Below are 21951 nucleotides of genomic sequence, written 5' to 3'. Positions count from 1 at the left end.
TAATCTCCTGAATCGATCGTGGAGGAACTCAAACCCTTATGCTATATGCAACATTTCTGGCCAAGACAGCCTTCTCCGTCCCCCATAGTAGGTAACTTTTCACGCCAGCATTTTGCAAGACATTTGGTACTGCAGGCATTGAAGGCATTGCACTGAAGGCATTGCAATAAACAACCGATCTGCCTCCTGCGTGGCTATTGTCAGGAGAGAGATATCATCCATTTGTTACTTGTAGAAACATCAGGAATGTAAATAGGGGGCAGACAGGGCGATTTTGCTACTGGCCAGAGCGGGGGATGGGAGGGAGGGATAGACGAGGTTTTCAGCGTCTGGCAGCAGATTCTCCCTGCTACCAGCAACGCCTGGCGGGGGTGATGTAGGGTGATCACTAGCACGATCGTATACGATAGGAGCCATGCGCTGTTGTGGATGTGAAAGAGGGGTTGGGCTTGCAGGTTCCTCTTAATAGGAGCAAGGCATCATATAGATCACTGTGTATATGAACGGCGGAGAAGTCAAAATTTAAATAAGCCTCACTTACATCGTTGCATGACGTCGGTTGGCCGTACCTGCGTCTGTGTGTGTGCCACACCAGTCACCAGACACTGAATATTAAACGATACAAAATGCGACCTGTATAGAGATCACATGTGCTCTGTAAGGTGGATAGTGTTCTATGTGAAAGAGACTGTCATTGCTCTGTGAAAAGGTATCTTTCCACATACTTATCACCTGGTTTGCCTTCCCCATGCAGTTGCCACATTTCTCTGAGTCCTATGCCATCACCGAGGGCGTGCTGTGATACGGCGGAGGAGGAAGAAGAACGCGAATGAAATTTCACAGAAATATTGAAGTAACACGCAATGAGAGGGATAACGATGATTGGAGGATGTGGTAGCAAAGTACAGGAAAGATGCCAGTGAACGATCTGAGAGGCTAGGCAGGAAGACGTGTTGGAGAGAAGCAACGGCGGATCGCTGCGTTCTCAACTGAATCCTCTCCACGCATGGTGGGCTTCAGGAAGGCCAGCACAGTAGCAGAGTGCCACTGCAGCCCTGATAACCTCCCTGCAAGCCCAGCGTCCATATCTCCCTCACCCAGACGTGTAAGAACGCGTGCTGGCAGGCTTTCTGCACCGCCTACTCCTCCACACCCCTGCAGAGTTCAAGGAAAAGGCTGTATTACGCTACAATGTGCTTAGTAGCCTTTCCCTTCCCCCTCCTTCCAAGAACAGCAGTCAGGACACCTTCCTAATTCTCTGCTTTTTTATAGTTCCTTTGTAATACAGAATACATCGAAAGGGAGGGTGGGTTGCTTACAGGGAAATCTAGTAAGGAAAAATCATGATTTTAACAGATGCATATTACTTTTAATGAAAGTAAATGATTTTAAACGATAGCAGATTTATTTCCTTCGCCAACCTGTAATGAAAAGGGGAGAGTGGTTCTACACTGAATAGTCCATCAAGTGCGGAGGTTCATCAAGGGGAAGCAAACAGAGTCACACCGTACCTGGGCCGTGTGAAACTCGTTTTTCAAGGCTTCTCTGATGCGCGCGCTCCAGTGTGCTCTTCTAATCGCCCTGGCTCTCTGGCTGCTCGTACTCAGCGGCCAGGTGATTTGCCTCAGCCTCCCACCCAGCCATAAATGTCTCCCTTAGTCTCACAAAGATGTGGAGCACACAGCAGCAGCAATAGCAAGCGGGACATTGTTTTGGCTGAGGTCTGACCGAGTAAGTAATGTCGCCAGCGACTTTAAACGGCCAAATGCACTTCTACCACATCCGGCACTTGCTCAGCCTGTAGTTGTCAGCTCTGACCACTGTCCGGCTGCCAGTGTATGCTTCATGAGCCAGGCATCAAGGGTAGGCTGGGTCCCAGGAAACTATAGGCATTTTGAACTTCCAACGGTTATTTTCTGGTCTGGGAAGTAATTCCCTTGCTGCAGCCGTTTAAAAGACTAGTGCTCCTGAAGACGCGAGCGTCATGAACCTTCCTAGCCATCCCACATGGATGTGGGTGAAAGTCCTTGTGGTCCACCGTGCTTGCAGCACTTGAAAAGTACCCCTTGCGGTTCACGTACTGGGTGCCCTGGTTTCTGGGGCCAAGATAGGGATATGTTCCATCTATGCCACCACAGTTCGGACACCTGCAGCAAACATCCACTATCACTGCACGTTTCCCAGAGTCACAACCTTTCGTAGGCAGCAGCTTACGATTGCTTTGGCTACTTGCTCACTGCAGCCCCACATGAAGATTGCCCACTCAAATTGATTCCGACTGACGGTAGCTGTCTGGCGTTGCAGCTTCTAGAGGGCTAGTTGCCACTCCGCTCTCCACTGTGAGGCTGCTCTCATGTTTGTATTACGGCGTTCAGGGCAGGGGAAGCATGTCACAAAGTTCTAAGAAGTGCTCTTACGCATGCGAAGTTTCGCAGCCACTGCGAATCGTCCCACACCGTCAAAACATGCGGTCCCACAGTCTGTGCTTGTTTCCCGTGCCCAAATTCGGCGTCAATGGGTGTATGCCCCGTTAATGCAGTAGCTCCAAAACGCTGGGCCAGCGGTTATGGAGAATTCTGCCTCCATCTCGTCATCGCTGTCCTCGCCGCTCAGCAATAGCTGCCTCCCCTCTCCTCCTGCCTTTGCAGTTCATTGTTCGTATAGTCAGCACGAGAGTACGCGAGGTGTTGACAACGGTCAGAATACCGTTTGTGATCTCAGGGCCAGGATTGCTGTGCTATGAGCGTTTGCTCAATGCACTCCGCGAAAAGGCGCCAAAGGGTTGTCTGCTGCCTTCACAAGGGAGGGTGAGGCTGTACCCAGCACCACCCGGGCAATGTTTTATGCACCATCAGGCACTGTGCTCTCAACCCGGAAGTGGGACTATGGGATAGCTGAGAACAGCTACCCACAGTGCACCGCTCCTCGAAATACCGATCCTGAAATCGATGGTAGCCTTGGACCATGGACATAAGCAATCGATTTTTTGATCGCACTGTGGACGCGCAAAACCGATTTTATAACATCGGTTTTGTAACATCGGTTTAAACTACTTCGAAATAATCGTGCAGTGTAGATGTACCCTCAGTGTCAAACACTGCAATCGGCTCTCTGGGTGGAGGGGAGTCGGCTGAGCACCTTTGTACAGATCTCGAGAGCCGCTCCGGCCCCAGCCTGCCAGGTCCCAAAACTCTAGTTTTCAAAGTCCAAACCCAGCCATTCTCCAGCTGGTTCTGGCTCGTTTAATAGGTTGATTAGCTTGTAATGTCAGTAATTATTGCTATACCTTTTCAGTTACTGTTATGGGCAGTTCGCAAACGCAAGTAGTTTTCTGCCCAAGAGAATCTGACCGGCTTGAAATGGTAAATTTTCGTAACCCTGCTATAACACAACCCCACATTTATTGCAACTGAATTTTTCGGACCCCAATCATTGTGTTATAGTGAGGTTTCACTGTATATGGAAACAACATTAATCAATCCTTCTCAATGTGTCCCATCTGCTCCATTGCATCATTTACACTAAGTTCCTTGGGGCAGCAACTGACAGCAACCAATTGAGAAATAAACATTGAAAGAAGCAGAATGCCTTTACTACCTGAACGCTTCGCAAAAGTACCCTACTTTAAATGTAATGCTTTGGTAAAAGATGGAGTTTTTAATTATTTAAAATTAAGATATAAAATATTGCACCTGAAAAAGTTTCCAGGAGTATAAGGACACTATACAGCTAGAATTGTTAATTTAAAATTAACGGGGGGAAGGGGTCTGTCTGCATGTGTGTCTGTGTGGAGAGACAAGTTCTGGAGCCCAAAAGGAGTTCTACAGTATACAATAGTTTTCAAAACATGTGTCTTGTAGATACGAGCATGTAGGCAGGCAAAATCGACGTGTGATTTTAGTCTCTCTGGGCTGCAGCACTCCCGGAGACTATGCCAACCTAACTTTCACGGAAGCTACATTTTTCAGGTGTTTAAAGGTGCATGAGTAATGGAGTATAACCACATGCCTCACAACTTAGTCTATTCAAGAGTACTATACACCACTAGGCCCAAATAAAGAGCAAAATGCCAGGGAATGGAAGGATCTGCCAGGTACAGAGAGAAAAACGTTTTCTGAAAACAGTCATCAGTGTTGGGAAGAAGGTGATGTGGCATGGCAATTCACCCAAATGAGAGGGCAGGTGGCAATACCAATGATACCCACTCCTCTTTCAAAGGGGCTCCCCAAGATGTGGGCAATTTTACAATTTGGTTAAGCGCCACAAGTGTCTGCCTTGTTCTACCCACGGTCAGGGTTGTGCTGACCAGTCAGCTCTAACCTCCACACAAGTAAAGTAGGGGTTGCAGGCTGCATGTCCCACTGCATTAGGTACAAAGCACCACTAGTGGTCCGGAGCTTGGGTTGCATTAGCAGGAATTAATCCAGCTCTGCTATTCATCTAGGGACTGTACAAAACAAGCACCTTTTTATTCCAACTGCAACCATTTAAAACAGGAAAAAACAAGGAAGATGCGTTTCTCATACTGATTCAGAATGAGGCTCAGGGTTCCAATGGAAGAAAAAAGGTCTGTCCACAACATAGGAAATGGAAGTCAAATGGGGGTCTCTACTGAAGGAAGATTCAGAACGGATCTGAAGTCTGAAGGGAAAGAGTAACTTTTTGTAGAGTTTGTGTGGCAATGCCTTCCCAAGTCACTTTGTATTAAAGACACTGTCTATTTCTCCTGCATGGTAGTTAATTCCCAGCGTGATCACCAAGCCTAAATGGCCTATTTAAATGCTAGTTTACAAATGATTAACTTCAGGAAAATAGGAAACGTACTGTCATGAAGTAATGGCACCTTGACACAGCACCAATCTACTGTGTTGAATATACTGCAGTTCTCAAATATTAATTTGTTATTTCACACAGACAACTCCGCTAGCAGCTTTTGTGCATCCAGCAGACAAAGTGGTTAAAATCTGCAAAGTACTGGGGAGCAAAGAGAGTCATACTTTGAGAGTGGAAGTGGAAACAGGAATTTGGAAGTTGGAAGTATCTAGAAGTAAACTAGTATTTTGTTCTAGTATGTCGTTCTCTGTTATACCTTACAATAAATACTACTTGTGTTTCATGTTAAATTAGATCGACTCTTTTGGAGGGGGGGATAGTCGGGGAGAATGTCCCCTCATTCTCAAGGGTGTTATCTAATAAACTTCAATTATGGAAGAAAGCAATGGGGAAACAAAGATAACGGATAACTTGGGGTTTGCTCAGTCAGAGAAGAGCAACCCTCAGAAATTGCCCTGTCACCTGAAAGGGAGCAGACAAAAGAACAATTAACTCTGTTGCACTTAGTGTGCTTTGTGGCTCCATGGCACAAAATTGATAGACCATGTATACTGAGCCAAAGTCAATATGTATACTTTTCCCACTCCTATGCACATTTTGTATGTGAGGTGGGGTTGGTTTCTCCTCAGGGCTGAAGTGTGGAAAAAACCAGCACACAGAGAGAAGCAAAGTACCAAACCTTACCTCAAGAAAGCCCAACTCATCCAGGAAGCTCCGGAGGTATGTGATGATCTTCGCACGGATTATAAACTTCTGTCTCACATAGTCATTAAGAATTAAATCCAAGTATCTTTGACGAAATCTAGTTTCCTGAAAAAGATGGATAATTTTAGAACAATTTAAATTATACTTATTGCCAAAGAAAAAAAAATAAAACTTGATCTTTATTTGGTGCACTGATACCAATGATACCACACATACAAAACCTGCCAGTTTGGCTTCAACGCCAACACCAGGAGTGGTTGTTACCTTGTCTTTGAGCCCAAAGTGAAGGTGGGGCAACATGTGCAGGCATGGAGAGAGCAGAGAGATTTCCCAGGGAATAACGCTCAGCTCCCCTTTCTTTGTCTTTCCAGGACTCCCCTGAACTCCAATAATGTCCCCCCGACGCAGTTTATTGTTAATGTGGATATATTCTTCCTCTGATTTGTAGTTCCTACAAGTTGAAAAATAAGCACCTTTTAAGCACTTTTTGTCCATAGATCAAACTTTGCTCAGTCTCTTCCTACCCAAAACACTTGAATATTCAAATATCAGAGGAGTAGCCATGTTAGTCTGTATCCACAAAAACAACGAGGAGTCCAGTGGCACTTTAAAGACTAAGGGATTTATCTGGGCATTAAGCTTCCATGGGTAAAAAACCCACTTCTTCAGATGCCTGAATCTGAAGAAGTGGGTTTTTTATCCACGAAAGCTTATGCCCAAATAAATCTATTAGTCTTTAAGGTACCACTGGACTCCTCGTTACTTAATATTCACTTATTGGCTAGCATAGGAGCCTCACCACCATCTGGCTACAGACTAGGAATCTGAGCTGAAGCTCACAGGCATAGAGAAGAATAAGATGTCCATCTTCTAATCTGCTCCTCCCAGAAAATACAGTTTGATTTAGAATGCTGCTATGGCTATCCCTAGTTACCTGGAGTTTGCCATGACTTGCAATTTGACTCCCTCTCCACGAAGATCATAGAAGATCAGTTTCCCTCCAGAAGCACGTTTTGCATGGATTCGACCTAGAAACCCAGTTAGATGGTCCAATGGTTACAGCAAGTCAAAGTCAGAAAGCTTTCCATTTTCCCAAAACAAAGATACAACTCCATGCCCAAGCCAAGGCACAGCATCACTCCTACCTTGTACCCAGGAAACATACCACCAACCTTCATCCTATCACTGGTTGGCAAGGTAATGAAAGTCTCAGAATTAATCCCATGATTCTAGTTATCAACACAGGGTCTTGGAGTCCTCTCATCAGACCTGCTCCCTCGCTTGTCAAGGACTCTAAAGCTCTACCTTCTATCCTAAAGGTCCCAACCATGCTCCAGCCCTAGCATCATGAGGAATTGCTGAGCAAGGTCCACAGAGTTGTGGAGGCATTCCCATCTATCTCCCTCCAAGAATGGTAAGTGCTTGTCTTCACAAAGTGGCAGTCTGTCTCTACAAAGTCCCAGGTGAGTCTTTACCTGCCACTCTCACTGTAATGTCTCTCAGGTGATCTCCTGCCTGCAGGTGGCTGTATCTCTCTATGAAGTCTGTGAGGGAAAGGTCTACGTGGAACTTGTGTGGGTAAGGATCTTCACTGGTTCCTTTCAGCTGCTGGATTGCCTGACTGCGGATCTTGTAATATTGCTGTCATCAGTCATAAACAAAAACATTTATCTTAGACACCAAAGGGATTGTATAACTCACAAGTTAAAGCAGAGTTGATTTGACTTGTAACTATTTATTTGACTACAGGAGTTAGACAATACCTGAGTGACTATGGCTTTTTCACCTCAGAAGAGTCAGCTCCTCTGACAGAAAGCACAGAAAAAGGCAGAGGGCACTTAAGAGGTTGGACTAAGAAGAGCCTAAATGAATGCAGTGATGATGCAAGAAGAAGAGAGTCATTACTTTAAGCCATTACCATTCAAACCTTAGATATAGTCTCTCCCTCAGGCAGTTCTTTAGGAAATATTAGTAATCCTTGCTTGCAGCCTCACTATCATACATAAGGGATCTCTCTCCTGCCATCCATCTCCATCCTCTGACAGACAGAGGCTAAGAACTTAAGAACAGCCACACTAGGTCAGACCAAAGCTCCATGTAACCCAGTATCCTGTCAGTGGACAATGCCAGGTGCTTCAGAGGAAATTAACAGAACAGGCAAACATCAAGTGATCCATCCTCTGTCACCTATTCCCAGTTTCTGGCAAATAGAGGCTAGGGACACCACTCTTGTCCATCTGGGCTAATAGCCAATGATGGACCTATCCTCCATGGACTTATCTAGTTCTTTTTTGAATCCTGTTATAATCGTGGCCTTCATAACATCCTCTGGCAAAGAGTTCCACATGTTGACTGTGTGTTGTGTGAAAAAAAAATACTTCTTTTTGTTTTAAAACTGCTGTCTATTAATTTCATTTGGTGACCCCTAGTTCTTGTGTTACATGAAGGAGTAAATAACACTTCCTTATTTACTGTCTCCACACCAGTCATGATTTTATTGGAAGGCTGGAACCTAACCGTAGTGAAATGCTGCTAATGACACTCCTTTTGCAGGATAAATCCCATATCCCAGTCATTCTATAAGACAGACCGTATATGCGCCTAACTAGCACAATATATAATGTAGGGAGCAGATTTCTTATTCAGCTGAAATTAGTTATATTAATAAACAGGATTTTTTTGATCCCCTTTATATTGTGCATAATTTTTTTTTCACATTTTAAGTAATAAGATAGTACAGGCAAAATTCCCATTGCAGACAGTTACTGCCTTCCTCAATGAATAGCTAAACAAGCACATAAACCAAACACCCATCTGAAATAGCCTCCCACCTAATGTTCCTGAAAAGGTGCAGTTCAGAGCTGGCTCAGGCCATAGTTTACTTCCATTCTAACTCTCCAGATCAGCACTGATTAGCAATCAAACAGGAATCAGTAAGATTTATTCTCATGGTCATAACAGGCATTGGCCAGACTGCTCACATTGGGGTCCAGGCTTTCTTCATCAGCTCCATTGCAGTTCTCAGATCCCAGGGTCAAGGTAGATTTGCTCAGATGCTTCTCACTTTGCTCTTTTTGCTTTGCCTCTTTGTCAGCAACTTTTCTTTCAGCCTTCAAACGTCTCTTCAGCTCACTAGAAAAAGAGGAAACCAGACACAGAAGCCACTTTGAAACTTACAGAAAGAAACACTACCCAGAGAGATTCTAAGGGTCACCTTACATTTAACTCTCTCTCCTCTCCCCAAGAGGACATGCTGCCTTGCTCCACCTCATAGGAAGTGATAAATATCCAAATGCTATTCTGAGCTGCTCCAATCTCTCACCTTACAGTCAACAGTATCCAGAGAAAGCAGTACCAGTTGGGCATTGTCTCATACAGAGGAAATGTGCTTGTTTTTTTCTTGACCCTACACTGTTCACCTTTCACAACCCTACAAACTTTACACAACAGACAATCAACATAAGGAAAAAGTCTTCAGTGAGAGAAGTACCAAGGATAATTACAGGACAATTTGAAGCAACTAAAGTGTTTTCCCCCTAAACACAACAGATATAGAGTCTCCAGTCTATAACAATCATCAGGCATATCTGTAACCTACTTAGGCTCAGATTCTCAAAAATATTTAGCACCTGACCGCCACTGAAGTAAATGAAAGATAGAAATAGCCTAAATACCTTTGAGGATCTAGGCCTTAATCACTCCAGGACCTCCACTCTAACACGTGCTCCACAGACAAGTGCCAAGCACAAAGGTTTCTATGGTGCCCGAGGGCCCCAGGTAAAGGGGGGATTCCATGAGAGGAGGATTCATCAGGGAAGGTCACCGACTTCGCAAGACACTCGCCCGCCACCTGTAGCGCCCCGGCAGGGACTTCATGACAAAGCAGGTGGCGACACTCAAGACGAGAGCAGCAAATCACCAACCTTCTTTGGTCATGAAGTGCCTGGAGCCTTCGGAGAGCGGGGCAGGCGGCGCGGGGAGGCCGAGCCCGCCAGGCCCAGCGCAAGCGGCCCCGAAGGAGCCGAGCAGCTGCTAGGTTCAGCATGGCGCGAGCGCTCGGCTCGAGACAACGTCACCTGGTGGAAACAGACACCGGATCAGCGAAGGGCTGCGTCTCCCGGGGCCCCGCCCAGGCCACCAGCTCCCCACGTCCTCCCGCCGGGTCCCAGCACAGACCCCCAACCCGCGCTCTCACTTTTTGCTAAGAGGGGCCTCGGTCTCCACCGCGTCACTGGCCGGAGCAGTCCCCGTAGCCGCGGCCGCCATCTTCCCGGGCCGGTCCGAGAGAGAAAGAGCACTTCCGGGTCAGGGACCATTTGGGGCACGGCTGGCGGCTTCCTGGCTTCTCCGCGTGCGCAGATAGGAAGGGCGGGACTACGGGCGCATGCGCGCGCATGCCGGGTGGCGGGAACCCTCTCAGTGCGAGCTAAGCCGCGTGTTGGCGGTGGCCGACCATGGCCTCTGAGCGCGCGGGTTGCGCTCGCTCGCGGACGCTGTTCCTGCAGGACGACGGCAGCCCCATGCGCTTCTACGTGCGGCCCGGGCCCGCCAAGCTGCAGCTCGCGCCGCTGATCCTGGCGGGCGGCGGGCGCCTTTGCCGCGTGCAGGAGCCGGGCGCGGTGCTGCTGGCCCAGCCCGACGAGCGGGGCGCCACGGGCAACTTCGTCTCCACCGAGTACGTGCGGCGCTGCGTGGAGAGGAACGAGCGGCTGCCTCTGGAGCAGTACCGGCTGGCAGTGGAGCAGGCCCCGGGCCCCACCGGCGCCCCGGCCGGCCGCTCTGCCTTCACGGGCTCCGAGGACGAGGCCATCCTGCTGTACGTGCGGGACCGGGCGCAGGGCAGTGTCACCGGCACCGCGCTCTGGAAGGAGATGGAGCGGGCCCGCCTGACGCCGCACACCTGGCAGGCCATGCGGGACCGCTACCTGCGGCACTTGCGGGACCAGGAGCACAAGTACCTGCTGGGCGAGCCCTGTCCCGGGCCGCCCCGCAGCCTCGCCAGGAGCGCCCGGCAGCCGGCGGATAGCGGTGCGGATGAGCGGGGGCGGCTGGGAGCGCGGGGCGGGCCCTGCCGAGGCAAAGACTTGCTGGGCTTTGTTCCCAGCTCTGTCGCTGCCCTGTGTAATCTCTCCACCTGTGTGTGCCGTGGGGATAGGTGCCACCTACCTCCTGGCCTGCAAAGCCCTGGGGTCACGCCCATGTCGACCAGCCGTTGCGGTTAGGTGAGCATAGCGGGCACACAGCCATAAACGCACCTCAGTGACCTGTATTCATGAAATCCTAGACACCTAAACTGCAGTAGATCTAGTGTTTCCTCCGGCATGCTTTTCCTTACAGTGTTTCGGGGAGGCTGGCTGGAAATGCCCCAAGCCTAGGGTTGCCCCCACATTTCTTGGAGAAACTGTTCCACAGTCTAATAGGCACATCCAGAAGCTTTTCATTGTAATTTAGCCTGAACAGAATTAAATCATAATGCTATTATATAAATGTAATGGCATGACATCAGCAGGACTCCTTTGTTCAATTCTGGTAGATTTGTCTTGGGAAACAGCACTCAAAGATCATGTGGGCAGTGAAATTAGTGTGGAAAAGCTTTCACGTGAGGAGAATGAAAACATTGTGACTGTTTAAAGAGGAGTTGAGTAGGAAGGTACAATAGATATTTATACAAAATAAGTGGTGTAGTAAAAATAAACTGAGTAATGCTAATTTTCCTATCATAATACAAGGAAATGAAAGACAGCAAATTTAAAATTGATCAAAGGAAATATTTACCCCAACAGTTAAGCTGTTAATTCATTGCCACAAGATAATGAGGTTGGTCTACACTAGGAACTTCGGTCAGTGTAACAATGTCTGTCAGGGGTATGGATGTTTAACCCCCAGCATAGACAGTGTTATGTCAACAGGAGGTTTTCTCCTGTCAACATAACTACCACCTCTCAGGAAGGTAGAGTATCTGCACTGACATACTTTTTGCCTTCCTCTACAGCATGGGGCACAGGTCACTTGCAGGTTTAAACTAGTGTAAATGGCTCATTCATTTGTAACTTGAAGTCTTTAAACCATGGCTTGTGGACTTCTAACCTCTGGCTAAGTTACTGGGGTCTATTCCAGGAATGGGTGGGTGAGGTTCTGTGGCCTGCAATGTTCAGGAGGTCAGACTAGTTGATCATGTTGGTCCCTTCTGAATGTATAAACTATGTCTGTTATGTAAATCTGAAAGTCCAAACTCTGCTAGTGATCCATGGAAGTTCAGTTTGGTACCATATGATTTGAATTTAATTTTTCAGCTTTATAAAACAAAAACATTTTAAAAAAGCATCTATGGAGCATTGAGTTCTTGACTTTGCAACCTTAAAATTTAGGAAATGCCAGATTTCAAGTCATACAGGTGGCTTCAATTTGGCTCCCTTGTGCAGATGCGTGTTGTCTTAATGACATGATAGCTTCAGTGCACAGAATGGATGGTGCTCTGGGAATGAATCAGGGTTGTTTGGTGTGTGATTTTTTTGATAGGTGTAACGTTTACTGGTTTAATTCCTTGTATCACTCCTAGAATCTTTATTAAAACTGAACACAGACCCACGGCTTCCTCACCCTATACCTCATCTGAACAGAAACCACTAACTCTGCCAGAACATGAGTTTCTTACCCTTTCAGAGTGATTAGAAGACTACTAAACTGATCACTCATAGCAGTCAGTAGGATGTGAAATGTGATCTGAAGTTATGAGCAGGAGGATAATAGCATTGCCGTTATACAGCAAATGCCAATGTTCTCTCTCTCTCTAACAGAGTTCTGGAGGAAGGAAGTAGCCGATGTACCCCAAGGAGTGGTTCAAGACCAATTAACAAAAGGAAGTAGCCTTTTCCAGCTGGCTAACAAAGAATTTGAAGGCAGTGAGGTATACATTCATAGTTGGACAGCTGTATCTGTATAACGTGATCACACAGATGTGTTGAATGTTTTCCGATGTATAGATTAAAATCCCAAACGTAGTTAAACCTCAAATGTACTACTTAAACGTTCATAAATAACTTTAATCTTAAATATGACTTTGTTCCTGTGTGAATAACACTGGGATGCTGATTCTTTCTACAGCTTTGTAGTATTATTAGTTAGGGTGTGCTAGTTCAGGGATAAGAGTTTTCAGCAGCAGGCCATATTGGGGCCCCTGCTTACAGCAAGACCTGCTCTGCTTGCTGATTAAAAACCTTTACCATTCCTAAGACTGCTTCTCACTTCTGATACTTTTCAGCTGGGTGCAATATTTGTGTGCTGTGAAAAACAACAGGACCAGTGACAGGGAGAACAATTCAGGGGTTAGTCAGAACAGGTTGGTACACCGAGGGAGTTGAGTCTTGTGTTGGTACCAAAGAGAGTATAGTATTGGCAATATTGGAAAGGATGGAGTATGTTTAAAGTCTTATAAACACATGGGTTACACCAGCCATATCCCTTCAGAATGAACATCAGATAATCATGGTTGTAACTTAAACTGCTTCCTAGAGTTACCTAGAACTAACACCAAATTAACAAAAGTGTGGCTAAAATGCCTTTGTGTAAGACTGTAAGCATCTGGCGCATGCCATCCTGTGAAGTATTTCTCTAATTCACAGGTGCAGATTTATTCTCTCTAGCTGAGCAATTATGGCTTAATATGGATACAGCATGCTTTTTAATACCAATGGCCTATATTTTTAATAACGAAGAAGCAAAAATAGCTTCAGCAGCAATACTGTGTTTTCCAAGTTATTCTGATTTAAGATGAATTACATTACAAAATTACTACTAGTCAGTTGATTCCCAGATGATAAATGAAAGAAGGCATGTTTTCTAGGTGTTAACTTTAGTCATCTGAGTTAACATTTTAAACTGCTAGCTAAAGCATGTAAGGAGGAAGGATATTATTAACTACACAACTTATTATGAATGGCATCACTGTGGCATATCAAGTAAAAAGAGCATAACTAACTTTTTCCAGTTTGACCCTGTCCAGAAATTTGATGATGTTGAGACCAAAAATGTTTGATAAAGAATGGTCATCTGCACATCACTGTCATTTTGAGTTAAGTTGTAAGTGCTAAAGCTCCATTCGCTAGCAGCAAGTGATTCACTAAGGGTATGTCTTCACTACCAATTGCAGCACTTTAACATAGCTGGCTGAGAGTCACGTCTGACTGCAAAGCGGGGGCGCAGGACCCTGTGGCTTCCCCAGGACCCCGCTGGGGCGGGCTCGCTGTAGGAAGTGCATGGAGGGGCAGAGGATGCTGAATGCTCCAAGGAGAGACCCAGGAGGTGAAGACGTGTGAGCGTCTTGCCCTGAACAAGTCTGCTCCAAGGGAGAGGAGGCTCCCCAAAGTCCTGCCTGGCTTGGTGGGGAGCAGTTCGAGCATTGCCCGGTGACTCCGTGACACTGTCACAAGCAGGGTATGCTCCTTGAGCAGATTTACACAATTCATAATGACAAAACTTAATTCCTGACTCTGGTTAGATTTAGTTTAAATTCTGTCCCTTGTCTCCTGCCTTTCCACATTCCACTGTATCATGGGTTGTGCATTGCTGTACTTGGATTATTGGATTTTATTGTGCACAGCTATCATGTTCAACACATCAGTATACTTTAGAAGGATTCATATGGGAGGAGGGGAGGACAGCACTGCTCTGGACTCCTAATTTAGCAGTTTTGTTTGAGTTATAGTGGAATGTCACTCACTCTAACTTCTATTCCTAGTCAGAAAATGAGACCTCTGACCTTCAGGAAGAAAATCCTGCAAAAGATGAAGAGCTGAAGTCCCCTGAAAAAACAGTCTCCAGTCAGAAAATGGAACTGAAAGAATTGGTAACTGCTAAGGACTCTGCTATAAATGAAACTCAGCCTCAAGAGGAGGAAAAGCCCATAAGATCTTGCCCTTCCCCCACACAGGTGGCAGATGCAGTGAAGACAGTACAGCACTTCATGGAGGAATTCAGCATGGACCTCTCAACTGTTACACAAGCCTTTCTGAAAAACAGTGGTGAAGTGGAGGCCACTTCCTACTTCTTACATAACAGTCAGCGCTTGGATGGATACCCTATATGGAGCAGACAGGATGATTTAGATTTGCAGAAAGCAGATGAAAATGTCAAAAGCAAACTAATAGCAAAATTTGGAGCTCAGAATGTGGTAAAGCGAGTTGTGTTCAGGAAGAGTTAGATAGTAACTTGTGAAGGATGGTTCATGGACTGGGACCCTCACAGGAGTGCAGGAAATGAACCTTGCGTCTCTGACCTTCATGGAAGAAAGGGTGAGGATTTGTGGATGGTCTGAAGCTTCTAGGATAGCCACTTGCAATCTCATTTCATACAGAAAAATCTCATTAAATTAAAAAGACCTCTGTGCCAAACAGTTTGTCCTTTCCATCATTTTCTGTAAAATTTTCCCTTGAGTTTCCATGTTTATGCAAGGCCTTGTTTTATATTTGATTTTTTTGTACATGCTGAGTACCCCGCTGATAAATCTAAAAGTAAGATATTGGATGAAGATGAGAGCTCCTTAATCTCTTCAGAGCCGAGTGGCTGAGCAGTGGAAACCTGCTTTTTCCTATACATGGAGGGGAGAGGAAGGTAGAGTCTGCACATTGGTCTGTTGAGATGGGATGATACATGAACATGCATTTCAACATACTTTAATTTGCATTAAGGTGGGAAGGTGTGCCTCATTATACAAACAAAAACAGCATCATTCAGTTGCACCTGTAAGGCTTCCCTGTGGTCAGAGGCAGACAAACTTCTCTTTTAGGTCAAAGTAAACAGGCTTGTGTGATGACAAGACTTGCCTTGAGGTTACAGAGCAAGCATCTTGAGTCTCCTTTATGCTCCAGATTTCTGTACCCTTCAGCGGTCTTATAACCCTGTACATCCTGTAAGACTCACTAGCATTGCTGCATGTAGCAGCTGCTAAGCCACCAGTCCTTCCTAACTGATGGTATGATTGTCTAATCTTAGGATGGGTTTTAAGCTCATCGTTTCCAAGCCTTTAGAGAGGGGAATATGTTCCACTGCAGAGTGCAGGTATGGAATGTATATCATATAAAACTACACTTTCTAGTAGTTGGATCTGACAAAGTGGGTATTCACCCACAAAAGCTCATGCTCCAAAACGTCTGTTAGTTTATAAGGTGCCACAGGATTCTTTGCTGCTTTTACAGATCCAGACTAACAGGGCTACCCCTCTGATACTTGATAGGGACAGAATATCCCTCCAATTCAATACTGTTATACGAGCAGACCTTGCTAGAGAAATGTTATACATGCACCTACTAAAATGCCAGTAGCATGTTTTTACCTCTACAAAGTGCTCTAACACCTATTGGTTAACAAAGTGACGAGTGCAATGATGTGGATGCTAAATTCAAGCCTTTCAAACTGGTTCTTCAAGATTTTTATGGAGGAGGCAAGTGTTCAGCTGGAGGCCCCAAGCTAGTGAGGCAAATAATGTAGTAGGATTAAAAAGGATTAAACATTTTTTGCACGAATAGCAGTAGTAGTTACCAGATAAGTTTAAAGGACTATTGAGTATCAAAACTACGTAAGTTCAATTACTCGGTGCAGCTAAGAACTTCCTTCACTTCACCTATAACATTTAGTCAGATGCATTACGAAATTTCATGTTATATGAAGTACCATTCTTAAGTTATCACAAGTTATGTTAAATAATTGTGTAAGTGTAAAAATATTCAGGCATAAAGCAAATAGAGGAAACAATATGTATGCCTTGCCTTCTGCCTGGATGTCAGGTGGATGCATGATTAAGGATGGGTTTCTGTTGTCAGGATATGGAACAAACCCTGCCATACAGAATATGTAGCCCTTGTGTAGTGTTTTCACCTTTAATATGCTGTACAAAGATTACTCCTATCACTGGGGCTAGAAGGCATCTCTTACCTTGAATCATAGTTCAGCATTTGTACATGTTCTACTCAAATGTAGTTTTCCTATTTGTAGAAACAGTATAAAAAAGCATGATAGGAAGTGAACAAGTTAGGGAGGATGCAGCCCTTCTTTTTTCCATTTATTTAAAACTTAATTAGACTATCCAATGTTTAAACTAGAGGGTCACACATTTTTACTTCTGTAGGCTGAGCAAATTGTACACACCAGGGTCTCCTTGCTTCCTTCCATCCCAACACTCACAAGCTCTCTTAGTGCCTTCCTTCTAGGGACTCTCTGCAAGCCCCACATCCCTCACACAGGCCAGAAGCTGTCTCCCTGTCCTCACCCCTGTTGCCCCCTCCGCTCATATCAGGGTCCCTGTGCTCCCTTTAACAGGGGTTCTGTGTGACTTACTCTCAAATCTAGATGAACACTGCAGCTTGAGCACACAGATTGCTGACAGAACCAGTCATTGAATTCTCTATGCATTAGAACTGCAGTTTGAACAGAGTCCAGGCAAACATGCTTAGGGTATAGATCCTCCATATGGAACCCCCCTCCTGAGAGGTGAGGCCCCGCAGTCTGACTGTCCAGTCACTGGCACTAGTGCTGACTCTTTATAGACTCTCCCCATATCTATACCCTCTTCCAGAATGCCACTCAAAAATGTATGAGCTTTCTGTTTCACAGTTTACCTCTTCAAGGCACAATAGCTATAATGCAAGCAGAAAAACTTAGTACAGGATTCTAACATCCCATCACTCTTAAAGAGCTATGATAATAGCAAGAGAAATGCATAGCTCTATAAAAAAAAAAAATAAACCCTACATGCATTTTCCTAACTCCATTTCCTCACAACTCTGGAGCACTCTTTGGAGCTGGGGTCCAGATCTTCAGCTCATGGCTTGACTTCTGAACTGGAGTTTCTCTCCCTCTAGGTTAGCTTGTTTTTCCCCTAATCTTGGTTGGCCCTGTAGCTAACCACTTTTCCCCATGAAAGCGTGCCCCTCTCTGTCTCCTGCCAAATCTTCTTGTGTGGCTTATAGATTCTAATTCCAGAAGAGATCTTTGTGATCATCTAGTCCAGGGATAGGCAACAATGGTATGCATGCCAAAGGCAGCATGCGAGCTAATTTTCAGTGGCACTCACACTGGCCAGGTCCTGGCCACCAGTCTGGGGGGCTCTGCATTTTAATTTAATTTTAAATGAAGCTTCTTAAACATTTACTTTATATACAATAGTTTAGTTAGAAAGAGACCTTCTAAAAATGTTAATGTATTACTGGCATGTGAAACCTTAAATTAGAGTGAATAAATAAAGACTCGGCACCCCACTTCTGAAAGGTTACCAACCCCTGATCTAGTCTGATCTGTATAACACAGGCCACAGAACTTCCCCAAAATAATTCCTAAAGCAGGTCTCTCAGAAAATTGTCCCATCTTGATTATAAAATTGTCAGTGATGAGAGACTCCACTGTGACCCTTGGTAAATTGTTTCCATGGGTTTGTTACTTTCACTGTTAAAAATGTATATGTTATTTCCAGTCTGAATTTGTTGTTTCAACTTCCAGCCATTGGATGGTGTTTGGCCTTCAGCCTAGCAGAAAAAGGTCTATTATTAAATATTTGTTCCCCATGTAGTTAGCTACGCATTGTAATCAACACCCCTTTCTTTGTTAAGCTACTTAGGTTGAGCTCATGTTTTCTAATCCTTGACTCTTCTCTGTACCCTCTTCAATTTATCAACATTCATCTTGAATTGTGAACACCAGAAGTAGAGACAGTATTCCAGCAGCACTCAGTCACCACTGTGGATAAATACTTTGCCAGTCATTGGGCTAGAGCATGGAAATGATGCTGTACCCCACTGGTTAGGTCTTCCACCTGCAAGGTGGAAGACCTCAGGCCCAGTCCCTCTGCTCCAGTCACTCTTTCATTATCTATCCACAGTAGAACAAACTTCAACAGGAGAGACTGGGGGAACCCCACATCAGAAGATCCCATACCTCACTGATTAGAGCATTTGACTAAGAGTTGGTAGTTCTCTCTCTCTGGCCAAGAGATGGAGGAATTGAACTTGGGTTCCCCAAATTTCAGATGAAGGTTCTAACTGCTGGGCCAGAAGTTTTAAGGTGGACACTTCTACCTGCTCTGGGCATTTTACACGTAACGAGGCAGGTGCCTAACTCAAGAGCGTCATAGATACCTAAGCCACCTGACTGCAGGAGAGGGCTTCCTGTTCATGGATCACTAAGCAGACATAGGTGCCTAAATCCAGTCTGCAGGGAAGGGTCTCTCTCTCTCTCTAAGGGGTGGGGGAGGCTTAGCAGACACACTGTTCATCAGCATCTCCCATGCTTAGCTTAGCAGCTCCCTGCCTACCAGGCTGGCTTTTGTAGATTGCATTCTTATGTGCTTCTTCCCCCACCTCCCATAATTGTACAGGGAGCCTAGGCACCTAATGCAGCTTTGTGCATCGCAGTGATGTTCCTATGATTTTCTAAGCTCCTAAAAGTTAAATGCTGTGACACTGAGAATTGCAATGTCTACATCCCTCCATAGTTCTCACCCCAAGTTCCAGAACCATCAGGCCCTGTCTGAGAATGCCCTACCAGAAACTCCTCTCTACATCACAGCTCAAGTGGCTCAACTGACTGTTGCTGAGCGGAGAGAGGTGCCTCTCACGTAGGCAGGTCATAAACCATTTATAGGTCAGAGCCAACTCCTTAAACTCCACACAAGAGCCAAGAGGGAGCTAATGCAGATTACAGAGCATCAGTGTTGCATTATCCCTGCAGTATGGAACACTTCAGTGGGCAGCTGCGCTCTGTACAAGTTTATGCATCAGTCTTGATCTCAGATGTAGCCCCATACAGAGTGCATTGCAGTGTCTACTTCTGAGATGACAAAGGCCTGGATGATAATAGTGAGGTCCCCAAAATTGATAGAAACTTGTGACCTCCAGGCAAGGCCCAGATGGAAAAACGTTTATAGGTCACTGCTGAAATATGATCATCCTGAAAGAAGTGGGACCAACACCCCCATAAACGACAAACTTGGGCAACCAGTGGTAGACGCACACCCTGCAATCATATGAGAAATGAAATAATACTATCACTACCTTAGTTTTTTCCTGGAATGAGCTGTAGCCAGCTCGCCCTCAATATGCCCCCCATCTCAATGAAGTATTGGTGCTCAACTGCATCGTCTGGGCAGAATGAGACACACAAAATGGGGAGTCATCTGCATATCGATAACATTGTATTCCATGCCTCCTCACTCAGCCTCCTTAGAGCCTAAAATAAGGGGGGGGGTGTCTAAATGGAGCCCTGTGGAATCCCACAATACAGAACTCTTGAGAAAGAAGAGCAAATAATCTCTGAGCAGTTTCCAAAAGACAAGAATTAAGCCCTGAAGAGCAATCTGCCTGCTCAGATTTTCTGGCAAATTAACACCACCTTATGATCAACAGTATTGGAGGCAACTAAAATATCTAACAGTACCGGTGTAGACAGCTGATCACCACGCTTAGGAGGAAAACATCAGAAAAGACTACTACGATCCCCATGCCAAACCCAGGGCTGCTCACAAGTTGGTGAGGTCAAGGAGAATCTGAGTAATCTAGATAATGTGAGTTGTCTCACCAGAATCTTCTCCACCAAATCTTTTCCATAGTCTAACTCAAAAAGGGAAGCTTTGGATACCAGAAGCACTGATGGAGAATTGGTGAAGAAACCATCACTCAGCATTGATAGATCATAATCAACCGTTTTTTTATGGTCACTATACAGGTGACAGAGTGATAAGGTAGAATAGTTAAGAAATCTTTATAGATAGAGTATATAGATCTTATATTTGTGGCTATACTATACTGTTGAGTTGCTAAGGAGTATGAATCAGTATTGGGTGTTAGAATTGATAACATGGTCTTTAATTTGAATCCAAATTACAGACTTATAACCAAGCTCTAAATACATAGCAATGTAAATCAAATAGCCTTTTTAAAATTCATTCTGTTATTAATTTCTTCAATGATCTTGTAGTAGCTGAGGCCATTGTTTAAGATCCAGAAGTTGTCTCTGCTCCGGAAGGAATGACTAGCATATGGCATACAGTCATTTGTAGATATTCTGCAGGACAGGATTTACATTTACAACAGAAATGGAAAAACACATTGAAATGGAATGTAACAAGGCTGTGCTGAATAGACGGATAGACTGATGAACTCACATCCTTATAGGCATCATTAGAAAAAGCACCCTGAACCAAGGGTGACAGAGAAACAAGATCATTTTGTGATGGGAAGGGTCGTATAGTCTATACGCTGTCTTGCTGCAAGAGGGACCCACTCTCTTAACAAGCAGAACCAGATACATATGGTAATGTCTCCCATGGAAATTGACCCATTGCTGAAGATGGTTTAACTGCTAGTGCAGATAAAATAAAACTATTTTCAGCTCCATTACAGAACACGTGATTGAGACTTTCTTTTGCTAACAACCATTTTCAGCAGCAGGTCATTTTCCTAGTGTAGAGAAGACTCAAGCCTTGACTAGGAAACCATCTACCATAAGCCTTGCCTTCTTTAGTTTCAGATTATGGCCACAGTTGGTTGAGCAGCTCCTTCCATAGATACTTACACACACAGCATAATAGAATCTTGTCTTGGTGCCTTTTTTTCTAGCCTGGTCATGTTTAGCTCTAGCAGTCTTTCCTTCCATTGTCCAGATTAATTTTGTTTGTTCAATACTACCTTCCCATCATCTTGACTTCCTGACAAAGTCAGTGATTAGCCCTGACCACAAAATTCCAGCTGCAGCCAGCTGAGGACCTTCTGCAGGAGAATGTGCCGTTAGTAATTTATTGCTCTTGTTCCAGTTTACTGCCACATGCTACCACCCCCCTTCTTATAATCCTAGGTCTCTTTCTTCCAAATGCATTGCTCTTTGAGTCCCTGTCGTACCACTACTATTAACATACAGGGGAGAATGTTCTCTAAAGACTACAAACATACAGAAATTGACTGGTTTTCAAACCCAGAATGGGATAGCTATTTTCATACATGCAGAGTGTCATAAATAGATAGCTAAGGGTTAATGTTTCTTGGAGGGGGAAGGGAAGTGGGTTATTTCCCTTTGTTGTGAGACTCAGAGTCCCTGAGTCTTAGGGTCCCTCCAGGGAAAGTTTGGGGGACCAGAGCAAGGCAGGCGCTGTAATTCCTGTCTGGTGGCAGCGAGATAAGATCCAAGCTGGTAATTAAGCTTGGAGGTTCATGCTAGGCACCCAGATTTTTGGACGCTAAGGTCCAGATTTGGGAAAGAGGCTTATGATACAGAGTTTCTAATGTGACAGGCAATGCTCCCCGCTCCCTAGCTCCGGCCTAGGCTGTGCCACCACTCCATCCCTTCCCTCAATGCTTCTCCACCCCGCCTCTTTCCTCCCTCAAGCACATCTTGCCCTCACTCCTCCCCACCTCCACACCCCCCCCCTCAGCC

The 21951-nt window shown here is 45.1% G+C and overlaps 2 protein-coding genes across 3 annotated transcripts in view; one reads left to right on the top strand and one right to left on the bottom strand.

Moving 5' to 3' along the window:
- KARS1 (lysyl-tRNA synthetase 1) overlaps positions 1 to 9834 on the bottom strand; it is a 56761-nt gene extending 46927 nt beyond the window's left edge. The window contains exons 1-7 of one of the 2 annotated variants that reach the window (XM_032796375.2): positions 9734 to 9832; positions 9462 to 9614; positions 8520 to 8670; positions 7014 to 7179; positions 6473 to 6566; positions 5803 to 5989; positions 5518 to 5643 (exon numbers count right to left, since the gene is read on the bottom strand). In XM_032796375.2, coding sequence (XP_032652266.1) covers positions 5518 to 5643; positions 5803 to 5989; positions 6473 to 6566; positions 7014 to 7179; positions 8520 to 8670; positions 9462 to 9583 — 846 coding nt within the window. In that variant the 5' untranslated portion in view covers positions 9584 to 9614; positions 9734 to 9832. Of the gene's footprint in view, positions 1 to 5517; positions 5644 to 5802; positions 5990 to 6472; positions 6567 to 7013; positions 7180 to 8519; positions 8671 to 9461; positions 9615 to 9733 lie in introns of both variants that reach the window. The other variant, XM_032796377.2, reaches the window with a different exon arrangement.
- Positions 9835 to 9950: 116 nt separating this feature from the next.
- On the top strand, positions 9951 to 14927 carry TERF2IP (TERF2 interacting protein). The gene is made up of 3 exons (XM_032796398.2): positions 9951 to 10566; positions 12336 to 12445; positions 14276 to 14927. Exons 1-3 carry the CDS (start codon positions 9993 to 9995, stop codon positions 14735 to 14737), a joined length of 1146 nt encoding a protein of 381 aa, XP_032652289.1. The 5' UTR covers positions 9951 to 9992; the 3' UTR covers positions 14738 to 14927.
- Positions 14928 to 21951: the final 7024 nt, after the last annotated feature.

The sequence above is a fragment of the Chelonoidis abingdonii genome, chromosome 19 (genome assembly GCF_003597395.2).
Source record: "Chelonoidis abingdonii isolate Lonesome George chromosome 19, CheloAbing_2.0, whole genome shotgun sequence".
Classification (NCBI taxonomy): Eukaryota; Metazoa; Chordata; order Testudines; family Testudinidae; genus Chelonoidis; species Chelonoidis abingdonii.
Note: the sequence above shows the minus strand (reverse complement) of the source record. Positions and strands in the feature narration are given on the sequence as shown.